Source organism: Ictalurus furcatus, chromosome 17 (genome assembly GCF_023375685.1).
Source record: "Ictalurus furcatus strain D&B chromosome 17, Billie_1.0, whole genome shotgun sequence".
NCBI lineage: Eukaryota > Metazoa > Chordata > Actinopteri > Siluriformes > Ictaluridae > Ictalurus > Ictalurus furcatus.
The window spans coordinates 11,408,391-11,430,192 of record NC_071271.1 but is presented as its reverse complement, the minus strand read 5'-3'; the positions used below and the strand labels follow the sequence as shown (position 1 = coordinate 11,430,192).

General features: G+C 41.4%; 1 protein-coding gene across 6 annotated transcripts in view; it reads right to left on the bottom strand.

The window, feature by feature from the left end:
- Positions 1–21,802, bottom strand: part of myo18ab (myosin XVIIIA b) — a 112,425-nt gene that overhangs the window by 25,582 nt on the left and 65,041 nt on the right. For all 6 annotated transcript variants that reach the window (XM_053646327.1, XM_053646329.1, XM_053646325.1 and 3 more), the window contains 12 exons: positions 20,653–20,739; positions 19,274–19,415; positions 18,982–19,141; positions 16,301–16,487; positions 15,973–16,171; positions 15,116–15,225; positions 13,465–13,530; positions 9,247–9,375; positions 4,645–4,788; positions 3,224–3,313; positions 2,488–2,607; positions 1,677–1,788 (listed from right to left, as the gene is read on the bottom strand). In XM_053646327.1, coding sequence (XP_053502302.1) covers positions 1,677–1,788; positions 2,488–2,607; positions 3,224–3,313; positions 4,645–4,788; positions 9,247–9,375; positions 13,465–13,530; positions 15,116–15,225; positions 15,973–16,171; positions 16,301–16,487; positions 18,982–19,141; positions 19,274–19,415; positions 20,653–20,739 — 1,546 coding nt within the window. The remainder of the gene's footprint in view (positions 1–1,676; positions 1,789–2,487; positions 2,608–3,223; positions 3,314–4,644; positions 4,789–9,246; positions 9,376–13,464; positions 13,531–15,115; positions 15,226–15,972; positions 16,172–16,300; positions 16,488–18,981; positions 19,142–19,273; positions 19,416–20,652; positions 20,740–21,802) is intronic.

Genomic DNA, 21,802 nt, shown 5'->3' with positions numbered 1-21,802 from the left:
TTAAAAAAAACCCACAATTATACAATAAGCTTGTCAATGACTCTTTAGATATCCACAAAAATCTGTATGCTATAATATTTTACCATGCAAATGTCATAAAACCATGTCGTATATAATAATTTTGCTTTCCTTGCCCACCCCTATATGATGATGCTTTACATAATACCACATAGCAGTGAACAATTTCCCAGCTGTTTTATAAACCATGTACGTCCAAGTCAAAATGTGTGATGCATCCTATAGGAACCGTTCCACCTTAACAGTACCATAAATTATTAGTACCATGATAATTAGTAGATAGAGGGGAACTGCAGGGGTGCTGGATAAATTGGATGTACATGGCTTAGCTCGAACATTCGGAAATCAATCATACTGAAACAGGAAACAGTTCAGCACAAAGGAGCCCATCTTACACATGGAGTATCATCAGTCTTATTCGGCTCAGAACCTCAGAGTCTTGACGTTACAGTGATGAAGGTCGCAGACTTTTTAGAGGTCAGCTAATACTTTCTTAATGGTACTATTCAAAAAGACAGACAGAACATGCAGGACAGCTACTATACATAAAGCCGTTTCCTTCAGATAGAAGAAAAGAGAAAGGAATTGACAGAGACATGTCTATGCTCTAGATAGCAGTGCGGCATTCCAAACGGAGGCTGGTGTAGAGCTGCACCTGATCCGGCAGATTATTTTCTCATTTGTCAGGAGGTCACAAACCGAGGCCAGGCAGTCCACCTGAATCCGAGCTCTAAACCAGCCAATCTGAAGGCCCAGTGAGCCACGGACTCCAAAAGTCTCTCAAAATCCCTTGGGCTGAGGTCTAAACACAGTCACGCAACACATGGAAATTGCAGCCTCAGCTTTACCTCAGGCACCATATGCTGCTCTTCGCTTACAGTCAACTCCTGAGTGATTGGGAGACTTCAAGAGGACAGGAACAAATGTTTGCATAAAATAATTACCTAGGCAGTGGGCATGATATAACATCATGAGAGTCAGAAGATCAGGCTGCTGCTGACACTGGCTCCACTCAACCCTGTCATATCACTCTCTAGCTCATCCCAAAACCCTGCTCAGATTACAATATGCTGCTGGATCATTAAAATTGTGCTGTATCTAGTGGCCCAGGGTTTAAATCATCGACATTGTGATTTCTACAAAAATACAAAGTTATTTTAGCTCAGAAATGCTTCAGCTCTGGAGATAATGACGCAGAACGACATCCATACCAACAGAGAAATTGGTACAGGGACACAAAATCAATGTTTATCAAAGGCCATCTCAGTCTCCAGACTTCACGAACCTGTAATATGGATCGCCTTCTACATGACCAAACTATAATAATATAAAGGAGCTGAAAATGTTCAGAATGGAAGACAGCATCCAGAAGCTCTCTACAAGTGTCATCTTGTTAGATAATTACAGAAGGAGTCTCAGTGTTGTTATTCTTTCTGGGGGAATTGTGGGGATGCTGACAAATTTAAACATGTTAAACAAAAGAAAAAAACCTATACAGCATGCCCATATGTTTCAACTCGAAATATCATGTGTCATTTCTGCTTCTTTTCATGAAGCATGCTAATAGTTGATGGCCATGTACCTTATTCCCAGTCACAGTTTCACAGTAAAGCACAGTTTCAGTGAAATGACAGTGAGCAGGAAGTACTGTCACTTGCCTGTGTCATCATCGTCCATCTCTCCATTAAGCTCGGAGGCGTGTATGAGCCGAGTCTCCATCACCTCCATCTCCATGGACTCCATCTGCTTCTTCATGGAGTCATACTTGGCCTGATACACACACACACACACACACACACACACACACACACACACACATACACACACACACATACATACACACACCCACATACACACACATACACACACACACACCCACATACACACACATACACACACACACACACACACACACACACACACACACACACACACACACACACACAGGCTCTTAGATCTGCTGGTAAATACCATCTGCTCAAAAAGAAGAGCTGTTTACCTCACAGGCCAACTCAGCCAAACAAATAAAAACACATATGTACTACACATACACCATCAGCAAAATAGAGACAAGTACAGAGTCTCCCTCCTTCTCTATCGCTTTCTCTCTCTCACACACACACAAACACACCATCTGTCTAACCCTGCGATCACACTAGCAAGTGATGTGCAACTATCCATGTCTAATAGCTACATTTAATTCAGAGTATTTACTCTCAGTAAAGTTTTGCATTATACAACACATTACCGCATACAATTTGTCTATTAACTGAACATTAAAAAACAAGACCGTGCATACCCACAAGAGATATCAATAGCAGTCGTCACCGCCCCACCCCCCTACCTCCAACCTCCCACAGTAAAGTACACACAATATTATTTAGCATTAATATTACTATTATTTATAGCACTTCAAGACAAGGAGTTGCCCTACAAAATGAGTGTGTGTCATAGCGGTTCTGCAGGTACCTGAAGGTCTTTCATGTCCTTCTCCAGCCGGAGTCTCTCGGAGGTCTCAGACTCGAGCAGCTGAGAGGCAGACTCGCCTGTGTTCCTTTCGTCGGCTAGCTCTGATGACAGCTCTGTGATCTAAAACACACACACAGCAATGCAGGAGCTTACTATCATTCAGTAGCCCTGCCTTAAATGAACTCAGACCGTAGGGAATCGGGCCGCTGCTGCACTTTAACATCATGCCTCGGATATGTGACACAAAGCTGTTAGTGTTTTAGCTATGTCATGGGAGGTGGTCAGAGCTGGTGTGCTCGTGTGTGTGTGTGTGTGTGTGTGTGTGTGTGTGTGTGTGTCTGTAACTGCATGCAATCCCACAACTTTCTAAAAAGAACCTGAAACTTCAAATTCTTGATCACGGCGTATTCAATTAAACATCATTCACAGCAATACAGCTAAGTTTAGATTTTGTATAATTTTTTTTTGTCTTGTGCATTAAATCCATTAGATGTCTAATTGGTTGCATACTGTAGTAGCATACCTATTTATTTACTTGTTTAAATTTTTTTAGCATGTAAAATATCCACTTGATAAGTGGGGCAGTCATATTACGATTTAAATATTCTTCTTCTTATTATTATTAGTAGTAGTAATTTTTTTTTAATTGCCAAAATGCTTTTATTAGCGTCTTTAGACCTAACCCGCCCTTTGTTCTGACCCGTGTACGAGCAAGTGAAATGAGTGTAATCTTCACCCTGCTTTCTAAACGGTCAGTGTTGAGTCGCAGCTCGTTTCTCTCCTTCTCCACTTTCTCCAGCTTCAGCTTCAGCTGCTGAATCTCCTCCTGAACAAAATCAGACAAACATACATAGGCAGTCAGATTGAAAACATACAGACGGGTAGCTTGTAATCATCACATCGTCGACGCTCACCACATCAGAGACACTCAACTGATGGACAGTTTAAAAGAAAGGACGGTCAGTCAGAAAGACAATCCATTTAGAAGCACATAGAAAGAAACTCCTCTCCGCGCTCTATCCATCAGCCTCTTCTTCTCTCACCTGAATGCTGAAGGTGATCAGGGGTGGCTCTGGCTAACGTCTGACTAAAGGAGTTTGTGTTTTTGTTAAATCGGGCCGCCCTGAGCTAGAGTCTCCCACTACTCGAACACAACATTGATCAGGACACAGCCAAGTGGACATGCCACACATACAGTAAACACACATGCACCTGCTGACTTGTAGGCTCACTGCAGTCTCCAACAAGAAGAGGAGCTGCATTTGATCCAAACAACATCTCTGTGCCACTACGCATCCCAAAAGAACCAGCAGGCCTAAAGTACACAGGTAACGTATTCACACACATTCTCCTACAAACAGTCACACCGAGCCAAAACCGCTGAGGCAGGAATCAAAGGAGCCGAGTGCTTGGGCTGAGACCAAACGAATTCTGAGAGGCTGGAATTCAGGAGGGACTACGACAGGGAAGAGCAACTATGAGGAACCATCCACATGGGCTTTATGTGCAGCTCTGCCACTGTCAAATGCCAAAACCTAGACATGGCACAACGATTTAGTGCTTTTGAAGTGTCTGGAGGACTCCGTTCAGAAGGTGGATCCTGAGAGATGGAGGCAGACATAAGCAGAGAGAAAGAAATAGAGACAAAACAGAGAGAACAGAGACAAATCCATGGAAAGAAAAAAAATGACTAATATTTGGCAGCGTCTCAACTGTGTATGAAGCATTTCCGCCTCTCATTTGGGGCAGTTTAAAAAGATGGATAGCACCAATCATTTCAAACGGTGGAAAACAATGAAGAGATTGATTCCAAAACGTAAAATAGCTAATAAACCCTGAACACAATAAATGATCTAATTTCATCTATAGATTATTTATCATTTGGTATGGAGCTGCTACATAGGTTGCAAGTAGGTCATTTCTCCATCATACATAATCTTTGATGATTATTGTTTTGTTGAAGGGCCTGATAAATTTCGTGTATCTTTGGAAATGACAAAAGTTTGACTAGTCATCACAACAGGGTTTACTGTGCCATTTAGGACAGGGCTTTACTGAGAGTGGTACTGATGGAAAGCACGAGAGGAAGAGATCACAGGACAGAAAGAACCTGCATTTGGTTGAGGGGGTGTGGCTTATAGATAAACAGTAACATACGTCTTTGCCACGGATCTGCTCCTCGCTGAGCTGCACTTGGATCAGAGGCCGCACGGTAGTGAAGACCTTCCACCAGGGCCAGTCCTTCACACCACGGTTCTTCTTGATGTTCTTCTGGATGCAGCGGATGGCCAGGTCTTGGATCTGCAAGACAATGGCTCGTGAGTTGGAGCACAGACTTACAACATTCAAAAACACTGAACAACCAACTGATATAACCGTAACAGTAGTAGTAGGTGGAATACCTGCATAAACAAGAGACTACATTTTTTTTATTTAATGAATTTGCCATATTCAAGATAAACACATAATACAGTAAAAAAGAATTCAAACTCTCAGATCAGCAAGGTCCAACTATAAGGGTGAGTCAAATGCAAACCTTGTACAATATACACTATATAATCAAAAGTAGGTGGACCCCTAACCATCACACCCATATGTGGTTCCCCAAACTGTTGCCACAAAGTTGGAAACACACAATTGCATAGGATGTCTTTGCATGCTGTAGGATTAAGAATCCCCCAAACTTGTTCAAGCATGACAATGACCCTGTGCACAAAGTGACAACCATGAAGACATGGTGCGTCAAGGCTGGTCTGGAAGCCCTGACCTCAACCCCAATGAATACCTTTGGGATGAACTGGAACACCAACTTGCCTGACCTCACTAATGCTCTTGTGGCTGAATAAGCACAATCCCCCCCCCTCCCCCCAGCCATGCTCCAAAATATAGTGGAAAGCCTTCCCAGAAGAGTGGAGGTTATTACAACAGTAAAGAGAGAATAAATCTGAAATGGGATGTTCAAAAAGGTGTGCCGACCAGGTGTGTCCACATACTTTTGGCCATCGAGTGTATAAAAACGGTACACTTTTGTGATGCCTGTTTGCATTCAACAACGCAAAAAAGAAAAGAACTGAGCATTTCATTAGACTCGCCCTCATGCCTAGAACATACACAGAAAAAAGAACTGCCTAAAAACTAACAGTTCGGAGTGATTTATATAAATGGTTTTTCTAGAACATTAAGAAGAGCAAACAATTTTTGCACTGCTGCCATATTTCTGTCACAGAACCTCTTGACAGTTAAAAACACCAACTGCTTTAATGTAGTTGTTCTCGTCTTCATTACCATGGCATTATATAGAGCTTTGGCTAGGAATGAGGGAGGAGTAGCAACTCTGTCCAGCTCCAGTGCCTGCTGCACTGAACAGGAAGATAACAGCCGACTGGAGGAAGCTTCAAATCTCTGGGCTCAGGACCTGTGGACCCTCTATGCTATAGAAGATCCTCTCTCCTTGCTGAGAGCCCCTCAAGACTCTACTATGAAACAGACTATGAAGCCCTTGTGGGTAATTAAACTGCACATCAATACTGCTCTGCAGCTAATTTAAACTGCTATAAGGTTTCCTGGCTGCTGAAACATGCGCATCTTCAATGAGAGCAGATTATCTGGAAATCCAATTAGAGTGGCAGAATTCAGCCCGTGCTTGTGAGAGCTGGTAATGGCCTTCGGGTAATCTTTCACACAGCAAGAGTCTTCACACGCAACAAAATTGTATCTGTTCGCTCTCAAACGGCCCTGCACATGGGCCTGAGCTTGTCTGAACTCTAATGCGAAGCAGCAGGTGGCTTTTTATTTGCATGCACACTTCTGACAGGCACCTACATACATATTGTTAGGTTCCAACAACATTTCTTCCTGTATGAAGTAAGGCGATGAAAATGAAGCTCCAAAATGGTAAATGGTCTGCACTTATAAAGTGCTTTTTTTCAACCTTAGCGGTTCTACAAAGCGCTTTACACTGTCTCATTCACCCATTCACACACACACACACACACACACACACATATATACACTCACACCAATGGTAGCAGAGCTGCCATGCAAGGCGCTAACTTGCCATCGGGAGCAACTTGGGGTTCAGTGTCTTGCCCATGGACACTTCAGCATGTGGAGTCACGTGGGCCGGAAATCGAACGGCCAACACTACGATTAGTGGACAACCTGCTCTACCTGAGCCACAGCCGCCCCGTTTACTAAAAAGGCCCTAACGATGAGTGAAGAAACGTGGAGACGATTTACAGGTTTACAGTTAACCATCCTAAATTCTAAACAGGAAATGAAATGGAAATGATTTACTCACTGAATGCATGTCATCACTTCTTTTCTTTCTAAACCTTGTTAAGAAAGGGTTTTTTTTTTTCCCAATCATTCCCATTCTGCTTTTTCAATCAGCACATAAAAGTTGCATGACTGTTTCACTGTAATGATAGGTCTATCAGAGCGAGAGGGATACTGTGTTCTTCTGGAAAGAGCCACAATCCAGGCTTCAGGCGCTCTCAAACAGAAACAAGCACAAGAATATTAAATGGAATTTGTGGCAGTTTGTTTTGTTTTTTCAGAGATGAAGTAAGATTACTTCCATTTAACAGTCTCATACAGAGGTAATGAAAGACTAACTATTCCAGTTCTGGTGCAGTGGTCCTCATCCTGCCTACACCCAAACACACAGTTTAATTAGCTGAAGACTGCGAATAAACCTCGCGACACAGCCAGGCTTTCACACACTTCCTTTTCTGAAAAAGCCTTATGAAGCGAATCTGTTCTGTTTTGTGGGTAAAATAACAGGTACAAAGACCAATTTCAGTGTACTTCTGCTCGCCGATAAACGCCACAACCTAGGATGGATTTAACCCAGAAATGTAAGCTCCAGTCTGCTTCCTTTACACAAAAGTGGATTGAAAAAGCAATGGTATTGTTTAAACCTTTTACAGACACACCTACAAAAAAACTATCAGTGAAAATGTTCAGACAGACAAACAGCTGTATTAATCCACAGGGATTAGGTTCCAGGTAAACTCCATAGGGAAGTGGTGCACCAGTCTGACCAATCAACAAGATTATCTATAAAGTCCTGCACAATGACTCACTTTACCCAGGACAAAAATTTTTTAACTTGTAGTTACCCAGTAAAGAAGTCGGTATAACAACCAGGAAATATACAAAAAATAAAAAACTCCTCCTGACTGACATTCTCAAAATAAAAGTTGTCATTGACATGCAGGTGACGTTTAAACGTGTGCTTGCTCTGTAGTGATGTGTAGATCAATGGAGGTCCTTCAGAGAAAAATGAATAAAACACATTTTCAAAAATCCCCATTAGTAATTAGTTTAAGCATAGTCTAGGTACCAAATAAAAAAATGTTTTCTTGAAGCCTGTGTATGGGGACAAAGTGGCTTAATGGTTAGCACCGGCAGGGTTGGGGGTTCGATTCCCGCCTCTGTCCTGTGTGCGCTGAGTTTTCATGTTCTGCCTGTGCTTTGAGGGTTTCCTCCAAGTACTCCGGTTTACTCCCACAGTCCAAAGACATGGCTGATTGGCATCGTTAAATTGATTGTAGTGTGTGAATGAGTGTGTGTGTGCGCGCATGTGTGTGATTGTGTCCTCCGATGGATTGGCAGCCCATCCAGGGTGTCCCCTGCCTTGTGCCCCGAGTCCCCTGGGATAGGCTCTAGGCTCCCTGTGACCGTGTGTAGGATAAGTGTGACAGAAAATGGAAAGATGGACGGAAGTCTGTATATAGCATAGTGCTACTCACATCATTCGACCAATTATCTGGCTTACGACAGAACGGTTTTTAGGAAGCAGATTAAATTTGCGGTCTTTTCAGAATTAAGGAACACGCAGGTATGTGAAAATACTGAGGAAAGCGCCGTGCCACAAAGCCGTCATATAACTCTCTGACTGTAAGTAAATGGTTACTTGACAGTTAAACGTACCGAGAGAAAATAAAAGACACGAAATCAGATAATATATTTTATGTGTAAGAGCAGAACACCACAAAGTGACTGTTACTTACAGTGGGAGAGTTATACGACAGCTTTGTGTTGGACTTCATTTTGTCAATATGACAGACTGAGAAAGGGAAGGGTGTACGAAAGAAAGAAGGTGAAGTAGTGAGTGAGAGAAAGCAAGCATGTGTGAATATGTACCATATTCAAAAGGTCAATTCACAGCATAAATATTTCTGAAATATTTTAGTACATCCAAATAACACCGCTCTCCCTGATCAGATTAACCATTTCGATGGACGCCGTTTCCATGAAGCAAAACGGGAAAATATGACTCTGTGCTTCCTGCTGTAGTATTAGACTACTATTTTTCACTTGCACATGTTTCCATAGAAAATACATTCATGTTGACTTTTAACCCGAAGCAGAAAAAGTGAACAGAGGCATGAATGTACACGGGGTGAGGGTGGGGGTGAAAGGGGACACGAGTAAGCTGGGACCAATCCAGCCATGATGAAGGGCTGAGTGAGAGGCAGCGTTTCCCTGAAGACAATCAGATTGAATTTGATCTGCCAGCTGAGGGCACAGCCAGAGGGATTTATTATGGGTTGCTCTGATGAAATCCTGATGGATGAAATCCTGATGGGCAAAATCCTACAGCACTCACCATGGAGAGCTCTCACTTCAAAAGCAGCCCTGTGAACAAAATATAACGCAGCCACTCGGTCTTGATTAATTGATTTTTATTCTAATAAGATGTTTAACGTGGATCCGACATGAAAGCATTAAGCAGATCTATCGGTAACTCACCTTCCTCTTTTTGAAGGCTTGCCGGGCGAGGTAGCCCCTGCAGGTGGCCTGGAAGAGAGTGATGTTGCGCCTGGTCTGCAGATCCCTCTGTTCCTCCAGCTTAGCCAGAACCCCTGCCCTGAAAAACACCTGTACACACACACACACACACACACACACACACACACACACACACACACACATCCATGAGATTCACAGCTTTGTAAAACAAACAGTGCCGTTTATCTCCCTTGACTACTTTATGTGTATAGTCGCAGAGTGCTTTCTCTCAAGCACGTCAGCTGTAACAAGCCTCTCTCGCATTTCGCACATGTTCTATTTGTATGAAATCAAAATAAATAAATACTTCAACATAACGTGAAAATCAAGAGCACTGATGCATACACATAGAGGCTGAAAATCAGTTTTCTTTCTTTCTTTTTTTTTCTTCCCCCAACCAAATATATGCAGGAATGTCAGGACCTTGGGGTTCTCACATCAAGCTTGATCTATACTACATTTCCTATAATATGTGATAGAGGTTTCAAACTGAGGCAGAGCAACATGAGCGAGGAAAAAACCAGACATTTTCTGATATAAATAAACACAATAAGTTCTTCTGCATTTTCGTTCAGCGAACCCTCGGGATTCGAAACGCTTTAACATGTTAACAGCACTAAAGGCAGACTTAGAGCCACGGGGTTGTTTACCGCCCTGGCGATACAAAGAATTTCGCAGCCAGTACATTGACAGCACAGAGCAGTGGTTCTGAGTGTCGGCTGATTAAATTACTCCACATCAGTAACGTAGTCAGGAAACGTCTCTTGATTGAGCTTACATCTGCGGTTGTGCCACAGCGTAATTTTCCACTACAGATCAAAACCAGGCATTATTTCTGTGCCACGTGTTGCAGTATTTATTAAGACACGCAGCATCCTGTAGATGAGTGGAGCATTACGGAACAATACCATATTATCTTCCGAGACTTCATAATTCATTTACTAAGACACCCCCTTTATGTAACTATTTTTAAATCACGTCATCGCAGCACATTTTGAGGACACTCTAGATAGCTGGAACAGCGCGTGTTGACACCCATGATGAAGAATGCTGATGAAACCTCTAAGCAACACTAAAGAGTTGCCATCTGGGTCAGCAAGCAGCCTTGAATCCTTCAGCCACTAAGTTGCATGGCTGCTCCAGTACTGACAGCTGAAGGTTAGTATGGTTATCCGAGCAGAGTGGCTTTGTCAGATGGGTCATGAAGCTCATCTCATCATACTTTCCAAAAACAAAAAGTGGGGGGCGGGGGGGCTCAAAAGAGAGCATTTTGACTCATGGTGGTGGGAGAAGAAATCCCAAATAACGCTCATATATCAGAAGCTACACTCTCCGCTACAGTCCTGCTGGGCTAAACAATGTCGACACCCACACAGTAATTTTATTGTGTGCTCCATTCCTTTACCCCATCCATAATAATCTGATGTTCACTGATCTCCATTAATTCGTTCATGCTGATGCCCTCAAGCCATTTTTCACACTTGGCCCAAATACTCAAGTCCGTACCCATGATTGATTCTGGGCTCATTTGTAGGAGAGCATTATCATCACAGACAAACTGCAGCACAATTTTATACCTCACTTCTGCTGTGCTTGAACTTTTTGTGTGTGTGTGTGTATGTACGTGCGTGCAATATTAGAGATAATAGATACATCTCTTTATTGTTCTTATTAAATTGCGATGAACTATGCTTCAACGTGCCGCAGTGGTTTATTCTTTTGATTTTGCTTTGAAGAACAAATATGATACTAACATTAATGAGCTTTTTAATCCAGCTGTGCATAGAAAGGACAATTTTACACTTCAAACCTTTTTTTTTTTTTTTTACCACTAACTGTGAGCACGTGTTTGCCATGAGAAGCATGTACTAATCAGTTCAGTATGACAAGCTCCCACACGGACTTTCTGCTTCAACAAAAACATTAATTCTGTACCAGGAACTAACAAGGATACCAGCACTATGGTGCATGAACTAAAAACCATCCCTGATTCCTCTGGTGGAAATGCACTTTATAAGTTCCTGAGCTCCTGAATGCGCGTTGTGATGACGTCACGTGACGCTTCATGGCCCAAATCTGTGAAAAATTTGTGGTAATTTTGAAAAATTGTAAGCTCCTCCGAATATTGCGGAGTTTCGAAATCACGGAGGGACTGGATGTGCCACTCTGTAGCTACAACTTTTATGCACACTGGGCAGTTATCATATTGGTTACAATGCTACACTTTTATACGTGTGTGTGTGTGTGTAGATTTACACCAATGTATATTGTTCTAGAGATCCCCATTTAACCCCCACATTTAGGGGCCGTTTTACACGACAACGTTTCCAACTAAAAACGGAAAACTTTTTATGCGGTTTGCCTGTTCGTTTCCACGACAACGGCGTTTTGGGGCCTGAAAACAGGTTTCAGAGCGCAAGTTTTTGAAAACGATGTTATCGTCTCCGTGTAAACGTACAAAAACGAGAATCTGTGAAAACGATGACGTCATGCGTATGCGTATTACGTGTTACGTGTTCAGTCTATAGGCGTGCGCATGAGTACTTCAAAACGATGCGCGAGACATTTTAAACTGCAGGACTGTGTGTGTTCCTCCAGCAAACTGTACATTCACTGCATCACTACCACGACCAGCGGAGACATGTTTGTTACGTACGCCAAATTATTAACCAACAGCTACGCCAACGAAGGGCATTCAACACCTCACAATTATCTTTGTAACTGTCTGGTTTGGAGTAAATCTGTATCCTTTTATTGCTAATAAAATATAGAAAGCAGACTGACTGCCAGAGTCTCACTATTTGCACTATTTAGATTTTTTTTCAGTATTTAAAAATGAACGAGCTTTGTTAACAGAATTCTGACCTGGAGCACAAAAAAGCTAAAAGATGGGGTTGAAGACAGAAAAATCCATTTCCACATTTCATGTACATTATATTACATTAGGGACGTCTCCGCATTTATTAACAAAGAAAAATAAGCCGAATTTATACTCGACAAGCGCGAGTTTTCACAATCGTTTGACATTTCAAAATGACAATGAATAATTTTCCAAGTCGAATGTCAACTATTAACTATCATTAACTATCGAGATTCTAGGTAAACCATTGAAATCATTTGAGAAACGTAAACATTATTGTGCTTTTTATCCAGAAAAACCACAGAACCCCCGTTTACTTGTATTTGTTTCTAAGGCGGTCTTGCTGGATCAATATGACTGATACATTGACGTGAATACTTATGTGCACAGGCATGTTGTGTTTCTTTACAAAGTGACATCGCCACCTACTGGCCTGGCATGCATAATACAACATTTTTAATAGTTTTCGTGGATCCGTACGTGCGGGAAGCGTTTTGACGACGCTGTCGTCTGTACGCGTAACATTTCAAAAACGTTTTTTCATTTTCAAAGGAAAAACGATAAATGAAAATGTTCTTAGTACATCGCTGTCATGTAAACGTCCCCTTAATCAGCCATTTATGAGCCTGCTGCTATGCTGGCTTTCTTGCCTTGCTGCTTTTCTTTATCTCACTGAGCTGATTGGTGTTTGTTGTGGCTTACTGGCGCGCAGAGCGGCCCAAATGCAGCGCTGTCGTCCGCCAGTATCCTTTTTGGCGACGTACATAGGAAAGGGAACGAATTCAACTTTAATTGCACAAAGCGTGGAGGATAAACTGAGTGCAGCAGAACCTTCCAGCCCCGAGCCAAAGTCATGACTGCTCATTGCAAGAAGAAAATGTCTCTTAATTGTTTTTTCACGCTCCAAGGCTCCAGCAAATGATGGTTACAAAAGTGGCAGCCTCATCACCTCTGACGCGTCGATGAATGGCCGAGCAGGAACACCCTTTTGGCCCGTCTCCCTATTGGCTGCTGCACTGTTTTCTCCAGCTGTGAGTGGAGTAACAGGATTACAGGCTGAATGTCTGAGTGGCGTAGAGGGAAACCAAATGATTTGGTAATCTAAACGGAAATCATACCATCTGTTGGTATACCAGAACTGATCCTTGCCCTGATTCTGTATGTTACATGCTCACTCTATGCACCGTTCCATAATAGTGGATTGATGAACACACATGAGAGCATATCACCTGAAGGATAAGGTTATCGTTGGATTAGAGACTTAAAAGTATGAAATGAAACAAAGCCTGTGATCAGAGTGAAAATGTCTCGCTGCTTACCCTGCTCAAACCCATGTGATAGCTGCTTTTCTCCAGCTCCAGAAACTCCAGGAGCTCTTCCACAGCCTGAAACACAAACATGCACACAGGTACAAATGTGAAAGTCAATACACAGCGCACCTCAGTATGCCCTAGCTCTGCATTGCTCCGTGTGTTGACACGGGGCCCTAATTTTTTTATTTCCATCCATTTATTCAAACTGACTCACTATTCTGACTCTCCTTTTGTGCCTCAGCATTACAGTGTAGCTGAAGTGCGCACTTCACTCAGCTCAGACGGTGTTTCTCCAGTGGTATGCTCAAGTCTCTTCACATGCCCTTACCAAGTCAGCAAGAAATGCACTTTTACAGATGACTTTAATGTGGGTTCCAATGTGAAACTCTCATTCAGAGCAACAGCAACATTTTACTGATCATACAGAGAGCAGGGTGTCCTGGCAAATCTATACTGCTTGGTTAGACAACATGAATTGTTTTTCCCACACGTTTATATACTTATAGAGTAACGAAAAAACAAGTAAACAACGGTTATAAAACAAGGACAGGTAGCTGCTGTAACTGCTGCACACATTTTTATTTTTTTTTATTTATAAAAACTGTTCTCTTTCCCCCTCCACTGGTATATTTCTCAAAGACACAGTCACACATGCTCAGAGGTTTTTGAAGAAGTCTTTCGAATCTTTCAGTTCAGCCAGAGAATCTCAGAACAGCTGGGTGAAAGAAATACTCCCAGTGTTTTTCAGTCTAGCGCCTGTAGTGTTAGAGAATAACTGAATCATTTCTACTAAAGAAAGGAATGGGGGGAAAAAAAACTGTTTACTTGAAACTCGCCCAAGTGCAGCTAATGATCTCCATCAACAAGAAAGTTTAAAACTCTCGATGATACAACACAAATTCAAAGCTACAAGTGTTACAGTATAATAATTAGGGTCTTATGTTGAGACTGATAACACCAACAAGAGAGCAATATGGTCCTTATTAATTCCAGCTACTCGATGCTTTTACTGAGGATTAACCTGAATAGCTGTAATTTGATTCCGTCTGAAGGATTCCCATCCCTCAAAGGATGAATCACACGGATTTAAATTTTAATTTACAAATAAGTTGTAAAAATGTTTTGTAATTTAGTTCGTAAAATGATGGAAGATATTCCCTTATAGACAGCACTGCCTTTGTTCCGTCCAAATATCTCTTATACAGCGTTAAGGTCTTTTTAAATGCTGCTGAGAATCTAATTCTATGTGGCAAATTAAAAAAGTGAAGGGTATTTAAACTCCTATTACGCCTCTGTTGCATCAACTGTAGAACACAGCCTTGTACTTAGTTTTATATTTTGCAGTGTTCTTCATAATATATAATAACCATCCTAATCTTGGGCATGAGGTTTACTATGGCCCTGAGGTGAGTTTAGCTAGGAGGATCGGACGCTTCTCATAAAGGTTTCACAGAGGTCTTTGATTAAAGTTGTTTTATTGTTCTGTTGCTGAGACAGCAGAGACGGAAAGAAGAACGATGAGCAGAGCTAGCCATTACTCAGCTCAGGGCCCCCAGCGTTGTCATAATCAATTACACAGTGGGACAGCAAATGGAGGAAAAGCACAGAGGAGGCCACACACAAACACACGGACACAGACACACACAAAGTGACTCACCCTTTTCTCATCTGTCACAATATAGTTGCGTCCGTGCTTTTTAGTCAGGTGGGGTGCTAGTACGTCAAAGCGTCGGCGGAACTCAGAGAACACCATGTGATCAGGGTAACCTTCAAGAGAGAGGAGAGTGTAAGGCTGAGCTGAGCGTGTGAGGGTTATGAGAGAGTTCCCAGTGCCAGATAAACACAAGGCCAATGTACACGGTATATTTCATGGGCAAATCTCCACACATTTCTGCTGATTCTAATATCAGCTTTGGAAACCAGCAGTTTTGCAATGACACGCTTTGCTGATTCTGCTGTATAGTTTATAGAAATTATATTAAACAAAACAAATTAAATCCACAGATGTTCATGAATACCAGCTCGCATACGCTACTGCTTCCAGCATCAATCTCCACCTTATTTCATGAAATATTTAACAAAATCATAATCTTGAGCTGCATTACCTCTAATTTGGATTGTGACATATTAAACAAACATAGTGTTCTGAGACTAGTGTATTTTACAGAAGAAAAAAAAGAAAAAAGAAAAAAAGGTTAGAAGCCGGCCTTAGATGACCGTGAAATCAGCTCACCCTGGGGTCATGGGGATATTTCATTTCCCCATTGTCAAAACTGACACAACACTCATCAATTCCACACCAGTATGAAAACACTGAAAATCAGGTCTCATAAATGTGTAGTGCTGGGAGGATTATCAGTAGGAAATTCTTTACAGCTTACGGGAATTAATGGACTTGCCCGATTTGTCAGTCATGTATTTGAAAATGACCAAAAAGCACATTTTTCTATAGCATCTACTGGCAATGAGACATCTGTCCAGGTGGATTTGTATCATTGCACGATCCCCTCCTACCTTGGCGATATATGCGCAGAGCATCAAGCAGTTTGGAGCCTCGGAGCTGAGCACGCAGCAGCACCACGTCCAGCTGCATGAGCCCTGTGTCACTGCTTTCTCCATGAACACGCATCTCTCCACTCAGGGCCTCCGCCTTGGGCATCAGGCAGTGCACAAAGTGCACCCTAGAGCGCCTCACCGTGTCTATAAGCGCATCCTGGTGGAGCAAACACAAATCATACAATAGATTTATCTTCAACTTTGTTTTTGCTTTTTTCAGGGTGTCTCACGATACGGTTAAATATTACTGAGTAAAACGATACATTCTCCAAAGCTTAGTACAGACCACTTGCAGCTTGATCTGGATGCACAGGGACTTCTTTTTGACGGCAGCCATGCCGGTAGTGAAAGTCTTCCTCATGCTGGTTGCCCGACGCAAGGCCAGCTGAGAGCCTCCTTCAAGGCCGGCAATGGAGCCCGACAGCACCGTGGCACCTCCTGAACGCCCCATAAACAGCCCACTGATGTTCTTCCTGGGTAGCAGAAGCGAAAACAGGAAAAGACAAAGGTTGACCGACAGTGGATTATACCAATTGTGATAACCAAGTTAGGCGGTACCTGCCAATAACCGGTTAATCAACCGATACTGAATGAAAACAACACCCAAAGTAAAATATTGCTGAACTTTATACAAAAATAAACAGTACTGACTGTACCATGAAAATGTTGTTTATCGGTGCCGATTAATGGGCGAAACCGATCAATCACTCGACCTCCAACAGCGAGATACAGAAAACCCTTTAGCCAAGTACGCAATGGCCGACAAGAACACAGTCCTCTGTAATATAGTAATATTGCTCAATGACAGGTGGGCGTTAAAAGAAACAGTTGCTGACAATTTACCCTTCCTCATTAAAAGCCTCGCATTAAAGAAAAGCTCCAGGGCAGTCAGGCAGGCAGTTTTAAACTTTGCGCTCTGGCTGTCCACTTAAGCAATTAAAGCCAGTAATGACGTGCCATATTCTTTTTTTTTTCTTGTCTTATAGCTTGTGTTTGACTCCAGTGGTTGGAATCAGAACATTTTATTTGATGATTTTTTTAAGACTTCGGTGGAATGTATAAAAAGCATTTAAGTGGAGCATTTCTTTACTTTGTAAAATTTAAACAAACAACAAAAAACAAGTCTCACTAATGAATTAATAGCATACTTTTAAGTATTTTAGAAAAACCTATGCACCAATTTTGTAATTAAATGTAAAAACAAAGTACGTGCTCTAAACCCATTTGGGATTCTGCGTGTGTCGGACAAGCTTAAATTAAACAATGACATCTATTTCTGAATGATTGTGCTAAACGGTGGTACGAAAGCATTACTGTTGGTAATTATTATATTTTTAAAAAGGTTCAAACATTGTTGTTAATGGAAATGTTAATAACTTCCTCATGACGGGTTTTACTTTCTTATACAGAAAAAAAGTAGCTGCTGCTGACATTAGTTCGGTCGGTACAAGGATAAATTTACACGCTCGTTGCTATTTTAAAGTATTTAAGGTGCAAGTGTTGTAAATGCATTTTTATTGGAGTCCATATTCACATCTGTTTGTGCCTGTATGTACAAAAAGAACAGAAATGAAAAGGTTTGTGTCTGTGTGTGTGTTTTCTCTCTCTCTAACACACAGACACACACACACAGAGAGATACTCCACTTTCATTATTGCCATTATGACCCTCGACACAACAGGAGGCATAAACAAACCTACATAACAATCATTATCACAACCACCTTAAATTTGCCCTCACTAGTGAGCCTCCCGATGCTCATTCAACCTCTCAGTGTGATAATCAGCTTCAGAATTTACCCAACTCTAAAACAAAGTGCATTAGATACTAAACTATGATGAGAGACTTCTCTCAGTATAAATAGTATAAATATACAATCCCAATTCAGAAAAAGTTGGGACAGTATGGAAAATGCTAATAAAAATAAAGAAGAGTGATTTGTAAATGTACTTTGACTTGTATTTAAACAAAAATGTATAAAGACAAGGTATTTGATGTTTTACCCAATCAACTGCAGAGTTTTTTTTGAAGATAAACGTTTATTTTGAAATTGATGCGTGTAACACGTTCCAAAAAAGTTGGGACTGGGCAATTTAGGACTAATAGCGATGTGACAAGTTGAAATGAGAAGGTGATGTGAAACAGGTGAAGCAATCGTCTAATCGCAGTATATAAGGAGCCTCCAAAAAAGGCCTAGTCCTTCAAGAGCAAGGATAGGTCGAGGCTCGCCAATCCACCAACAGATGTATCGGCGAATAATCCAACACTTTGAGAACAACATTCCCCAAAGACTAATCGGTAAGATTTTGGGCATTTCACCTTCTACAGTGCACAATATAATTAAAGATTCAAGGAATCCGGTCAAATCTCGGTGCTTAAAGGGCAAGGCTGAAAACCACTTCTGTATGCGCATGATCTCCGATCCCTCAAACGTCACTGTCTTAAAAACCGTCATGAGTCTGTAATGGATTTCCTGACATGGGCTCGGGAATACTTTGGTAAACCTTTGTAACTCAACACCATTCGCTGCTGCATCCACAGATGCAAGTTAGGGCTTTACTGTGCAAAGCAGAAGCCATACATCAACACCGTCCAGAAAAGCTAGCGTCTGTCATGGTATGGGGTGTGTCAGTGCCCATGGCAGGGGGAACTCGCACATCTGTGAGGGCACCATTAATGCTGAAATACGTACACATTTTGGAGCAACATATGCTGCCATCCAGAGCAGGACAACACAAAACCACATTCTGCCCGGATTACAAGCGCATGGTTGCGTAAGCAGAGTGTGTGGATGCTAGCATGGGCTCCCTGCAGTGCTGACCTGTCTCTTTGGTTTTTTTTGCATATTCCACACTGTCTCAACTTTTTAAGACTTGGGGTTGTATTAAAATGGACATTAAATTTATGTTAAAATCCTATAAAGATGTTTCATTTATTTTCTGCTGGTCATCGGGAGGTGTGTCTTACTTCTGCGAGTCCTGCAGCAGAGTGACAGCATTCTGGGAGGCAGGGTTCTGCTTGGCATGGCACAACCAGCCAAGAACATCATATTCCACCCAGTCTGTGCCATGACTGTGACCCAGCAGGAAGCGATGCTGCTTCTCACTCTTCAGCAGCAGGTTTGGGCCTGGATGAAAATAAACAAACGTGGATTTGAAAACATGTGTAAGCACAATCCCATCTCCTGTATCAGTAAGGGATTCTGGAGGAACAGTGCTGCTTATGTTGAGTGAGATGATGTGTGTGGAATTATGCTGACCTTTGACCTCTCCCTCTGTGGGGCCATAGTAGCTGAAAAGGCGCTCCAGCAGAGTTTCCTCAGAGCCCCCAGGCTGCAGAGCCTCTTCCTCCATCAGCCACAGCAATCCACGTGCCTCATCAGTCCTCGCCAGCGTCCTCACCTAACGCACACGCACAAGACGATGCACACAAACACACAGTTCATGGATCAGAATCACGGCATGGCTGAGCACTCTTTATGAAGCAGAGGGGGAAAAGCATGAGCCACAAAAGCCTAATCATCTTAACATCACACAAGCAAAAGACGAGCCATTAGCCTTAGATTCCTCATTAAAAGCCTCGCATTAAAGAAAAGCTCCAGGGCAGTCAGGCAGGCAGTTTTAAACTTTGCACTCTGGCTGTCCACTTAAGCAATTAAAGCCAGTAATGACGTGCCATATTCTTTTTTTTTTTCTTGTCTTATAGCTTGTGTTTGACTCCAGTGGTGGGAATCAGAACAACATTTTATTTGATGATTTTTTTAAGACTTCAGTGGAATGTATAAAAAGCATTTAACTGGCGCATTTCTTTACTTTTTAAAATTTAATCAAACAACAACAACAAAAAACAGGTCTCACTAATGAATTAATAGTAATTAATTAATTATAAGTATTTTAGAAAAACCTATGCACCAATTTTGTAATTAAATGTAAAAACAAAGTACGTGCTCTAAACCCATTTGGGATTCTGCGTGTGTCGGACAAGCTTAAATTAAACAATGACATCTATTTCTGAATGATTGTGCTAAACGGTGGTACGAAAGCATTACTGTTGGTAATTATTATTTTATTTTTTAAAAAGGTTCAAACATTGATGTTAATGGAAATGTTTATAACTTCCTCGTGACAGTTTTTACTTTCTTATACGGAAAAAAAGTAGCTGCTGCTAACATTAGTTCGGTTGGTAGAAGGATAAATTTACACACTCGTTGCTATTTTAAAGTATTTAAGGTGCAAGTGTTGTAAATGCATTTTTATTGGAGTCCATATTCACATCTGTTTGTGCCTGTATGTACAAAAAGAATAGAAATGAGAAGGTTTGTATGTGTGTGTGTGTGTGTGTGTGTGTTAGAGAGAGAGAAAACACACACTCTACTTTCATTATTGTCGTTATTATGCTCAACACAGCAGGCGGCATAAACAAACCTACATAATCATTATCCCAACCACCTTAAATGAGAGTACACATTCACAAAGTGAAAAGAAAAGAAAGAGGTGCAATCATACAAGTTGGCAGCTGTTGTGTTTGTACATCACACTGCTTCAGGAAGAGCCCAGAGCATGCAGGGAGAAAGATTGCCATGCTACTCTGCATTGCTGGACAGACAGCAAGGCACACTGGGAAGGAGGAGGTGCTTACCAACGCTTGGGTTGAGGCTTGGTCTATAGCTGCTACAGATAAGGACGTACTGGGCTCTATGTCATCTAATGCAAGCTCTATGTTTTCCTAAATGGGAACAGAGGGGTCATTAGTTCACTATGATTAGAACATGATTGCTTTTGATTTTGCAGGTTTGTGAGTAATTTCTTTTGTTACCCGGTGGCCAATGGCTAAACTAGAATGCCTTACTGAACAGTATTAAAATAAGAAAAACGCACACAAACGTCACATTCAACATTTATAATATCTTCAGTCTTCATCATCATCTTAGTTTCTGATTTTCTATTCAAAATGTTATCAAATCTCAAATGAAATATAAGCGTGACAGTATTCTAGACAGATATATCATTTAGTATTGACCTGAGTTATGGCAGCAATTAAACTCTAGGGTTATAAATGCTAGGGTTTATTTCATCTGGTCACAAGGCAAGTCAATTTGAAAATCACAACAAATCATTATCAGATTAATAATATATATAAATTAATTCTCAATCAATCTACATAATTTGATTATTAAAGACAGAATGAATCAATAAAGCACAGGGTTTAAATTTTGTGATCGTAATGGGGGGGCAACACTGATAATACCAGTATACAGTGCACTCCACTAATATTGGCACACTTAAATATGAGCAAAGGAGGCTGTGAAAAAAACTTATTCTTTATTGTTTAACCTTTTGGTCAAAAAAATTCACAAAAATTCTCTGCTCTCATGGATATCAAACAATCGCAAACAAAACACAGGTTTATGAAAATATATATATATCTAACACTTCGCTAAATATAGGTGTGCAACAATTATTGTCTTAGTATGGAAAATACTCCCTTTGCCAAGATATCAGTTTCTTCTCCTATAATGCCTGATGAGGTTGGAGAATACATGGCAAGGGATCTGAGACCGTTCCTCCATACAGAATCTCTCCAGATCCTTCACATTTCAAGGTCCACGCTGGTGGACTCTCCTCTTCAGTTTACCCCACGTGTTTTCTATGGGTTTCAAGTCAGGGGACTGGGAAGGCCATGGCAGGATTTTGATTTTGTGGTTAGTTGATTTTGATGTATGTTTTGGAGTCCATGATGCCATGCATCCTAAAAAAATGTCCAAAATGTCCAGAAAAACAGCCCTAAA